The following is a 12,266-nucleotide window of genomic DNA, read 5'->3' on the forward strand; positions in this document are numbered from 1 at the left end:
GCGTGGGCGTGCCCAGACTAACCCCACTCACTGTTGCTAGCACAACTAGCGCTGTTTTGATTCCTGTCCTTCACAATGATGTCGTACTGACGTGTTGTTTTTGTGTTATTTAATGGCGTTAATGTTAAACGCAGACCGCGGAGCCCGTGCGGAAGATTAGAGGAGATTTGACGTGATGGATGTCCAGTGGCGTGGCTGACGCGCGTGACACATGCGCGTCCACCGCGGCTCAGCGCTGTTATAATCGCTCGTAAAGCCGTATAATCAGGTTAATCGGCAACCCTGTGAAGTTATCGCGCAAGCATTAATGTTGTCGACAGGTAAGCGCGCACACGATGACACAATCTTATGTACACGCGCGTGGTGTGCCTATGATGCATATTAACATTACATCGGTTAAACGGGGGTGTCGCGGCCGTGAATATTGCTTACTTCTTTTGTTTGAATATTCATATCAATTTGCATGTTTTAGTTTTTTTAGACGTGTTCCTATTGATCACGTCTCTCACAGCCAGCCAATAAACCATGTAATCAACCAATTACATTTGACAATTACCACGTAATACTCTATTTATGTAGCTTATACAAACACTACACTAAACATATACAGTACGTACAAACACACACACACACATGTATATATATATATATAGGGGATTTCAATAGAAATGTCCAAAAACATGCTAATAGAATTGTGCTTTTTTGGTACGTTGTGTTTTTTATATTAGGAATTTATAGGAAGGTTTTGTAAAGGGTCATCATGACAATGTTATAGAATCACACAGAATTTTCAGATGATGATGATTTTTCTGAATTTCTATTAGAGATGGAGCCATTTTTCAGATTTTTTAAGGTTCTATTATGTTCTGATTCTGAGTTCTCTCTGTTTTACATGATTGTCATCTGCTTGGCAGCATTTTTCTTCTCTTGTAGAGGTGTGGTTAACTAACCAATCTGTTTGCATTGTAGACCTGTGTTATCTCATGTCTTTGTTTCTGCTGGTAAATTGCTACGTGTCAATATTTGTCGCCCCAAAGCTGATCTATCTGTACCGATATTAAAAGTGTTTCAGTAATAGGCCTTTTTATTTGAATATTAATTAAAGGAGGCATCATCTCTCACAGATAGTGCAAAAGTGAAAATGTACAGTATCATGTACTGTAGCAAGTATGTTTGACCACACCAGTCACCAGTAAGTTTAGTGTCTTTCAGGAATTAGATGTGATTTTTATTATCATGTATTTTTGCATCAGTCATTAGGTACCAAAGTAGTTACAAGTGGCATTAAGTTGCCATTCGGCATTCTTTCTTTTGTTATTAGAAGCTGTAGATAGACCTATGACCTTCTAGTCAGAACTTTCCTTTTAGTTTCTCTCAAAAGAGCAACACCATAAAGATTGACAAAAGTAGTCCTTAGGATTTGTGCACCGTATTCCAAGTGTTGTGATATTATATGACAGCTTTTTGCTAGGAACAGACTGTTTATCAATGTATGGTGTACAGTTACTAGTACACCCCAGACACAATTCACTCACAACCTACAAAAACCTAAATGACCATACAAGAAAATAGCTTATAAAACATTGATGTTGAGTAGAATAATTGTTCTGTGTTTGATCACCTCGACCTAAAAATGTACCAACATTTTATAACACCTTTAGTGTAAAGGAAGAATCTCTCAGAAGTCCCTCATATGCTAAGTATGAAAATACCTATTTACCTTATATTGTAGTATGTGGACCAGTGCTCGAACTGAAGGGGGGTTGGGTGGGACGGTACCCCCATAAGGCATAAAAAATAGACTCGGGAGGCCTTCAGATATTTTTATTTGAGTAAAAAGGATGACAAATGTGATTAAATGCATGCAATGGATATGGTAAATTTCGTGAATTAATTATTTACAATAATTTATATGAAGTTTGCTTCTGGGCTAGTTGTCATGTCTCTTTAAATTGAAACACCCCACCCCACATCTATAGACCACTAAGCGTAGGGTATCATTGACATGACTGCTTAATTGGCATCACTCTGATGAAGCTGGCTTCAGCTAAAAAATGGAGAATAATAAAACTCCACTCACAGTCTGGAAGAGGAAGCTTCTACTTACTCTTGATTTTCTCTCTCTGTCTATCTTTCCACTTTATTTATCAACTCCATGTCGGGGCTTTTGTATTCCTTGCGTAAATTATTATTATTAGGCCTGGTTCTTGGGTGCTAGAGATCTTGATGTAGATGAGTGACAGCTTTTAGTAAGTATAAAGGGAGTGCTCTTTGTGCGGTGTCTGTGGTATATATAATCCATTCAGAATTGTATAAAACTCGTTTCTCAGGCTGCTAAGAACAATGGCCACATACACGCTGAAAAGTTTCGGGAATAACATCGGCATATAAATGCGGGATTCACTCTTGAAATAGCTCTGATTGACATATTGATAGCCATAGTTAGTTCCTGAATCAAGCAGACTTTTGGACTGAAGTGGTTGAATACTCTGCTGACTGAAAGACTCACTCATAACAGTTCCTTGCCGTCACCTGGACGTAACTATGTAAACTGCACTGAAATCGTTGAAAAATCCCCACAACACTAACACACAGACAGACAGCCGGTCTTGTCACAATTTATATTTTTAATATTTAATAAACTAGTTTCTTGCATCTTAACAAGTACTTAGGAACAAACATTATTATCACAAAGTGTCAATCATGCAGTTGTTTTTAGGAAAAATAGTAAATACTATATTTACAAAAATGCTAGAATTATCCTCTTGGACGTACACTACTGTTTAAAAGTCATTTCTGTTTACCAAGCCAGCATTGATTTGATCCGAAATACAGTAAAAGAAGCCTGTTCTTTTATTTATGCCTGTATATTGTATATAAATTATGCTATCAATAAATAGTATATAGTTATGCATATTATGATAAAATATTGCTATTTTGTGTAAACTGTATATTGCGAGACTAACCCCCTCCAAAAAAAAGTCTTATGACTTAAGACTTGATTCAATTCGAGCACTGGTGTTTACCTCAGTTTTACCCAGTCCTCTGATCTTTCGCATTTGTAACTTACAATATCCTGACTTAATATGCATGTGAAAAATATTTTTACATTTGTTATAATTGTCTTAAATTTGATAAATTTTTCACATCAGTATGTGTCAAAGGAAAATGATTTCAACCTTTATAGCTAAATTTGCACACTTTATCAGTTCAAATGTTGTAGATTCTTTAAATTAAATAGATACAATTGCAGACTTTAGGAAGTATGGTTCAACAATGCTGTAGTCATATCAAGTCTTCTCTCATTGATGTTGTCATTGTATGAAGAAAACGTACAAGAAGAAGACAGTGAGGCTGACCAAACACTGTTGTTCCGAAAAGTAGCTTGCTGTTTACATTCTCAACTCATAGTTAAAATGCTTTGACGAGGCCACATCAGGGCCATGGAGTCTAGGCTCCATACAGATGAACTGTCCAATCATAGACCCAAGGAAAACCAAACAAGTATCACATGACAAATGTAGTTAGATTTCTTACGCATGCATTGTATCATATTTCTGCCGTGAATGTGGTATGTATAGTGTAAAAGTCCCACAATATTAAAATGAGCATCCAATCTCAATGATGGGATGCCATACCTGTCTTTTAGCATTTGTACTCATTGCGCCTTGCATTTGGAACAATGTCGTTCTAACAGTTAGTAAAAATATGTTGTTAAGACCGATCAATATTGTAATGATGTGCTTTGTACAGAAACGTTACTGGTGAATAATTGACATGAGATGGTGTTGCTTTGGAAAGAGCAATGAAGGGAGGAATGGGATCTTTTTCCCTTTCATGCTTTCAAAGCTGGCTTATCCATTTGAAATTGCCAATCCTAATAGCCTTAATTCTTCTCACAATAGGCTTTGTAAAAGAAGCAAAGGATGTTTTGGAGAAGTTAAGGAAGCGGGTAGACTTCATAATTTTCACAGTAAAACAAGACAGTAGGGACGAAACAGAGATGGCCCTTTGTTTTTATGTCATTTAACTTGTAGATTTCTGGGGTCTTATGTATAAATGTTGCGTAGGCTCAAAATAGGCTAAGAAATGTTTGGACACAAATCAAAAGGCACATATCGAGATTTAACAAAAATAAACTTGGCGTAAATAAGTGTGCACCGTACGGACACGTTAGACCAGGTATTCTCAACATTTTGACTCCAAGCCCCCCCCCCCCCGCCCATTGTATTTGAAAAAGCCACGCTCACAAAACCTCAAAATGTCTACCCCATAAAGTATTTCGGAGCTTAATATTAATCTGAGAAATGTTTATTAACTATAAAATGGCCAAATATTAAGAAAATCTTGTTTTTGAAAGTAATTTTCGATCCTCATTTTTCTCATTTTAAACTATTGGTCATCCTGAGGCCCCCTTGGAAGTCAGCTGGCCTCCTCCTGTTGAGAACCACCGCTTTTATATACACATTTGCTTAAATATTCCACTTTTATTATTGGAATTAATCACTCAAATTAGATCTTAAATTAAAAAAAATATATATATATATATATATATATATATATATTTCTTGTGTCTTTTGACCACTTTCCAGTTTTTCTTGACAGCGAGGAGTGTGAGGTGCATGTTACTTCCTCCTAAACTAAACCGCAGTATTTAAAGTATGTAAAAGAAATCGATCAACGGAGGAAGAGCGGTCCTCATAGCTTCCAAATGTTTCTTACCGTCACATGGATAGAAATATGCATATTATACAATGCAAGATATGCAATGAAATGTAGATGACATTATGCACAACGAAGCGTTGTAAGATCCATATATGGCTATTTTGGTAACGAAATGGGGTGGAGATACATGTACTCTGTCTTCTGCTGACTGGAATTTATAAATAGAAATATTCACAGCTTCTGGCGTATGCATGGTTTTCATAAATCTGAAAAAAATTGTGCGTACACACACTTTAAAGTTGTAATCTACACAATTTTTTTGTGAAGTTTTAAATCTGCATAAAGTTGTGTAATGTGATTGTGCATTCTAATAGAGCATTTTTTTTCTTGAAGAACTCGAGTCTTTTTCTTTTTGTCTAAAGTTTTTATTTAAGTTTTTTTTTATTAAACCCTAGTTTAATATTATTACACTTAATTTGAATGTCTGCAACCCTTCAAAAAATTGAAAATGGTTATGATTCATAAAGTTTTGATGCCACGTTATTTTACAGATTTTTTATGTAGCCTACATACTTTGTACTTACTGTGTAACTACTATGTAGTAGGCTTGTCACGGTACCATAAACATGTCTTACGATACTATACCAGCTGAAGTATCTCGATGCCAAGTAGTATCACGATACTGTGCCATATAATTCAAATCTATACAAAAATACACACATTTAGATTAAACATTTTCTATCTTCTACAGTAAACTTTATTATACTTTGCAATAGAATATGTTGTTGTATTAACTGTACTAATTGGATAGATTGTAGCAAATACTGTAGTATACTTAAATATTAACTATGATAAGACTCAAAAACACTAGTATCTATAAGTTTTAGTAGTTTACTGTAGTAAATACTTAAGTACACTAGATCATTTTTCACGTAGGAAGTAATTCAAATGTTAGACAAATTTAATTGATACAGCAGTCTTTATAAAGGGAAATATTAAGCTTACTTAAAATGCAGAACTAAAAAGTTAGTGAATCATTTAACCAACTCGTTCAAATCGCTCAAGTCGCTCAAAACACACATTCATTTAGGAGATAAACACCGCAAAAAGGCAGATGTACGTGTTCAAATGAAAAATGTGCATATGCAACATTAACTACGGTACTACGATACTACCGTTTCAAAAATAGAGAGGCATTGCGGGTATTTTGAAGGTTTAGCATCGCGATGCTAGCACCGTGGTACACCGTGCAACCCTACTATAAAGTTACCCTGAAGCTGTAAAAATAAGTACTACATATGGCGAGCGTGATTGACCAATTTCTTGTGAAATGTGTGGCGTAATCGGTATTACCAGTGTTTTCAGTGGAGAAATGTCATAACTGGCACCCTAGTGGGAAATGAGTACTGTTTGGTTTCAGATCATCAGACATGTATAAATATCAGGTGTGTGCAGAGGCGGTACAAAGGTCAAGATCATACTTAAAAATGACATTTAGAGTGGCTTTAAATCTGGAATAGCGTTCTTATTTTCGTCTTTAACATCTATCCAACATTTGACACATCTTTCATGTAATGTGTGCTTTGCTGCTGTCTGTTGATTTATTGAATACACGAACAAACTCTTGGATTCCCGGCGTAGTGGCTCTCTGAGAGAAGGTTGTTGTGTTGGTAGGTGTTTGTGTATACGCATGCACATGCACATGTCTCGCGTCCCGCAGTATGATGGATGCGTTTAGCTCTGTGCTCACATGAGGCGTCCCAGCTGCTGAATTTTAAAGAGTGAAACGGAGCAGTGGACATTAGAGGACTTTTACAGCAACAAAAGCTTTGAACGTGTAGTCCTAAGGTTTGGTCTAGTGAGCAGACAAAACCTTGGTTGCCTCTCTCCCATCCCATGCTAGATAATCTGATCCGCAAAGGACTAAACGTTGGCCCCATCCTGTAGCAGCACATGGGTTCCTGGTAAACGCTCGCTGTCGGAGATTCTGATTGGCTCAGCAGTATTGTCGGCAGTGGCTGACATGCTGCCGGCTCCCTGTGTGGCCTGTGACTGTAGACGTCTTGTGATGATGAATATGTTCCTGTAACATCCACATTTTGTTTCTTGGAGTTCTTTAAGTAAACCGGGTTTTGTTTAATGCACGGTTGTTTATTAGGTCTGGTACCGAGATCTATTGTGATGTCTGCAGGACTTCATGGGTATTTGAGAGCTCTTACTCACAGATCATTACTACGAATACATTTCAACAGGTAAAATAGACAACTGAAATAACCGCTTCAAAAATTCCTCAAGTCTGTTGATGGTAGTGCGTTAGCTTAAATGTACTTGGTGGCGCGCACCATATTTTTTTCTAATAATTTCTGTTATTTTTATGATTTCGTGCCTGCTTTGCCTTCCCACAGAATATAGAATTTGTTGCACAAATCTTGTTTTATTGGGGTAATATCATATTTGATATTTATGTTGTATGTTTGCCCTAGTCAAAGAAAATGTAGGATTTTAACATTTGTTGTTTCCATGGATATTATTATTGTGGCAAATAATCACCCCGTACTGTAGGTTCTTCTTGTGTAATATAAAAATATCAGATTAATATGACTATAATTTAATTCATATTTCATATTACAAAGTAATGGTTGTATTAGTCTCACTGCCTTCAATTTATGACTTAAAATTATTGAATATAATATAACTATGATACTGTATTTTTACTAGAACTTTCTGTATTTAAAAGAGAGCCTAATGAAAATCATGACAGAGGCAAATCATCTGCAAAAATAACAGAAATGAAAATGAGTTTTGCTTATAACAGTGAGGAAAGGTCCCTTAAATCTCACGATTTATACAGGTTCTGTATAAAAATATTTAAAATGTCCTATTGTTGCCTAAGGGTTAAAATTGACGTGTTTTGTGAGTCTTTAGTATAAAAATTTGCTCATAAACTGCAAGACCTTGTAATATCTGCGTGTTACATAAACACATCTCATCTGATTGTGAATATGATGGGTAGATAATTTGTAATGGGATGATGAAGCGGGTTATCATGTGACCTGTACAGGTTGTCCTAATCCCACTTTATATAGTACGTCATTGAGCTTTAAATACATGCTGGGGGAGTTCAACTCTCATATGAAGCTGAAATGAAGACATGTTGATTGTGTGATGTTGTGCATTTACTACAGTTTAATACATTTGGTTCTATATGTCCGCATCTTACTGTGTGGCTGTGTAATTGCCTACTAAATAGGCACAAACTCTTAAAATACCCCAACCTCTTATGTAGTTACAAGTATTTTGTTGGGTAAGCACACTGTAGTGCATGTAGTGAAAAATATGGGCAACTGTAAATTCTTAGTGTCAGTTTCAGTTCTTGATATCACAACCATATTGTCATGTACTGATTTTGAAATCTTTGGTGATGCCATGTTGTTTATACTTTTTATCGATTTATATACATTGTCACACATTTTTGAGATATTATGACAGGATTATTTATGACAATTATGAAATGTCCTAAAAACGACATTTCATGCAGTGTTAAATGTTGCTGTGTGTTGATGGAAGCAGTCTACCAAAGTTTTAAAGCCGAAAGTGAACGAATAACAAAGTTTTTCGACTCTGAATCCCCCGAACGAATCGTCTGTCGTTCTAATTTCATTTCCGGGGCAGATTTGGGTTACTCCACGTAATGGCCGTCTACGTTCCATTTGCGACACTGCACGCGGTAGACCAATCACAGCAGACTAGACCATCTGACCAATCAGAGTAGGTTGACAGAAAGTAGGGGATTAGACAGATGAATCGCCGAAGGAATCATTTGAGAGTCACTCAAGAAGTAAGGTAATAAAAACTGCCTAATATTAGAAAATGAAACTGTTTTCACACCATATATGTACGTAAACTTGTTTTTACACACTCCATAAATCAAAGTAGGACCTTAAAATAATAACAAAATATTTACTCTTTAAAAGTGTATGCATGCCCCATTTGCAGTATGATTATTGTTTATACAACATTAAACATCACTCTAATGCAATGCAGCATAGATATAATGCTGCTGATTTTGTGATGAACTCCCGTCCAAAACCAACAAAGGCTTCAGGTTTCTGTAAACCACCGTAAAGGTACTGTTTTTCAGATTATTTTAATATCGATGGTTTATTTTCTAAAGCTTAAGCATGTAGTTAAAAAAATATTCCTGTACGTTGTTTAACACGGATAACAGTGCACGAATGTTGTATGTGTTTCTGTCATGAACATTTTTGTGTGCCTTTATAATTCTCCTTCCACCCCCCTCCTTTACCTCTCACAAAAAAAGAGCAAAGTTCATCCAAAAAACAAACAGTTGTGGACTGCTGAAACAGGTCACCTTAGACACAGTTTTGAATGAAACGATCGAGGTCGAGCTTCAAATGTACGTGAAACAAAAGGCCTACAGATGATTCGAAGTGGTATCAAACTTTTGGGGTGTAAGTCGATTTGCTTGTTTGTTCTGCTTTTGTTTAACCTTTCACAGTGTGTGTGCTTTTAGCAAACTCTCCTTTTCATTGTTACATATTAGAGTTTAAGATTGCATGGATTTTGCACCCATTCATTTTCATGGTGGGTTTGCAGGGGCAGTTGCTTTCGTCGGTTCACACATGGCTTTAGGTGAAGATGTTTTCACGAGGGATGGATGTGTCAGGACTTGATGAAATCCCCGTCCCCTGCTTTTTTTTCTCGATCTTGAGTGAATTATCTTTTGTCCGCTTTCTTTGTTTTAAGTTCGGTCTCCATATGTGTTTGACGATAGCCAGCCCTGGCAGCACGTTGCCATTTTTGTCCGAGGTTTCTGACGGAGACAGATTTTATTGACTTTAACTAATCAAAAGACCACTTTTGTGATTCTAGCACAAGTTTATGGATAGATCTTCTACTATTACTTAGAATTGTAACATGTCTGGTGAAATACTTAAATGTTTATTATTGTATCTGGCATATGGGAGTCTTACTGTTGGCAGCAATGTGTCAAAGTTGCTTAATACACTACGAAAATACCCTCCATCTCAATGTGGAAATGGTGACTGCTACAGATGTGAAGCATAAGCTTTCCATTCGCAGCTTTAAACCTTGAGGTTAAAGAGAAAATCTCACACCAAACTGTGTCTTTACTATGTGAAATAGTGCTGTTTTCTGAACTCTCACTTTCATTGCAAGTTGTAATATATTTTGTTTATACAAGTTGGTATTAAGGGGTAAAGTGGACGGCACTTTATGAATTCTTTCTCTTATTTTTGTTGAAGGTTGCTTTGTTGCTACATGAACAGTAATTATTCTATGTACAGTAATTATTGATATCGTTGGCAATAATGTACTAAATGGTAGCACATATAGTGGATTGCATTTTATGGATTCTTACTACATTGTGGGTTGCTCTGGTGTTATCTATTTGTTATTAACAATGACAATAAATTCATATTTAATTCAATTCAGTTGCTGCAGCAATACAGTGGTGAAACCTCTCTGACCCCGAATGAACTTTATCTGTCAGGCTGAGGGGTTATGAGCTCTCAGGAATAGGGGAAGTTCATGAATTATACATGGTCATATATTTGTGAGGCTCACAGAAAGCAGAAGGGAGCACTTCCTGTGGGTGAAGTACACTTCACCGGGTCTGGATCAGGTCTTTGTTAGTCAGAGCTAAGTGGGACATCAGCACGTTGACTGATTAAAAAAAAACACTGTAGACATTCAATGCAAAATTCCAATGCTTATATTAACGTTTAAAGTCACCATGAAATCAAAGGTCTTATTTTCTAACGGAATCTTGAAGTATTTATTAAACATTCTTTAAAGGGAACTTCACACAAAAATTAAAATCTGTCGTCATTTAGTCACCTTAGAGTTGTTCCAAATCTGGATACATTTCTTTGTTCTGAAGAACTCAGAGAAAGATATTTGGAAGAATGCTTATAACCAGACAGATTTTGCCCCCCACTGACTCCCATAGTAGGAAAAACGGTTGCTAACATTGACTACTTGGAAAGCTCACAAATAATGCAACATGGGCACAAATCTCTTAAAACGTAGATGCGGATTCATTTACGGAGTAATTACATACCAGGGAACATATTTTTAAGAAAGTTTTGAAGAGTTGTTTGAGGCTTGTTGGTGGTGACGTTGATTTCAAGCGACTTTAAGTGTAGTCGGTTTATAACATTGTGTTAGCTTTTTACTTCTGCCGATAGTGTTACGGCTTCAAAAGTAACAAATGTGGTGTTCATTTGTAAAGATTATCTTGATAGACAAAACGTGTAAACATCATAAACCTAATCACAGAGCTTATTTTTTGCACTATGGGAAATATGCATAGGCTTTTGCTCGAGGGATCAAGCGCGGCGCATACTTCCATTTAGCCTACAAACATACGTCATCTCTGAGTTACTGGATTCATAGTTTCAAATATAAGCCGCATCCTCTATTTTCACGTTTGTGATTCGGTTTCATTCGTATTTATGTAAGAACACTGAAATAAAGACGATGGCCACATTTGGTTCACAGGGACATTAAGCATTCATTCTGGGCTCATACATAACTCATAAATTATTTCCAATTAATAGCTTCATATCAGATATTTCAGGCAACATTTGACTACTTTTATAATTGTTAATAAAATCTGGAACAAAGTATGTGAGTGAAGTGGAGCCGCTACTACACCTCTTATCAGTTCCACTTATGCTTTATTCTTTTTGTTGGAATTAAAAAGTTTGCTAAGTGCAATGCAGGAACAACAACCTAAAAATGACCGTCAGTAATGTGGGACTGAATGTAATTGTTGTATAACCATGTATCATCACCTGTTAAATGTAAAAAAACAGGAGGGAATTGGAAAAAAAGACCAAATGACGTATTTTGACGAAATCACATGAGGATATAGAAAATACTTTTCTATCTTACACAGTTTGAGAGAAGTATCATGTGTTAAGCTATAAATTAGGTGCGTGTCTTATAATGTTAAGACACACTTTATTCACATTATCACATCAACTTATTTTTTTATTAAGTACAAAGTAGAGTTGAAAACATGAAACAAGTGCGCACCTAATTACCTAATTTTATTTTTTGTCTTTTGTACAGTCACCCCTGATCTGTCTCCAGAGACCCCCCTACTCGGATCCCTTCCAATCCCGGCGCCTCGACCCCAAGCAGCGACCGCTGCCCTCCCCACGGCCCCCCTTCCACGTCCTCACAGAAAGTACAGTGAAGCAGGGCACGGCGGCCAGCCGGCGCGCGGCAGCATGGAGGTCGGCATGCGCGTGGTTCGCGGCGTGGACTGGAAGTGGGCTAACCAGGATGATGGCGAGGGCCACGTGGGCACGGTGGTGGAAATCGGGCGTCAGGGCAGCACCACCACGCCTGACAAAACCGTAGTGGTGCAGTGGGACTGCGGAACTCGCACAAATTATCGGACAGGCTACCAGGGCGCCTATGACCTACTTCTCTATGATAACGCACAGATAGGTGAGATGTTATTGAACAGATTGCTTTGTCATGTGCGGGATGTGTTGACTTTAGGATTCCAGTACTATAGAGAAGGATGCGATTAACAGTATGGTTGA

At 37.0% G+C, this 12,266-nt stretch overlaps 1 protein-coding gene across 3 annotated transcripts in view; it reads left to right on the forward strand.

Annotated features, from left to right (window-relative positions):
• The window catches only part of mib2 (MIB E3 ubiquitin protein ligase 2), a 41,809-nt gene continuing 29,543 nt past the window's right edge, over positions 1–12,266 (forward strand). For 2 of the 3 annotated variants that reach the window (XM_056772908.1, XM_056772912.1), the window contains exons 1-2: positions 9,023–9,137; positions 11,785–12,168. In XM_056772908.1, the coding sequence (XP_056628886.1) occupies positions 9,107–9,137; positions 11,785–12,168 (415 nt within the window). In that variant the 5' untranslated portion in view covers positions 9,023–9,106. Of the gene's footprint in view, positions 321–9,022; positions 9,138–11,784; positions 12,169–12,266 lie in introns of those variants that run through there. The other variant, XM_056772911.1, reaches the window with a different exon arrangement.

Source organism: Triplophysa dalaica, chromosome 18 (assembly GCF_015846415.1).
Source record: "Triplophysa dalaica isolate WHDGS20190420 chromosome 18, ASM1584641v1, whole genome shotgun sequence".
In the NCBI taxonomy this organism is placed as follows: Eukaryota; Metazoa; Chordata; class Actinopteri; order Cypriniformes; family Nemacheilidae; genus Triplophysa; species Triplophysa dalaica.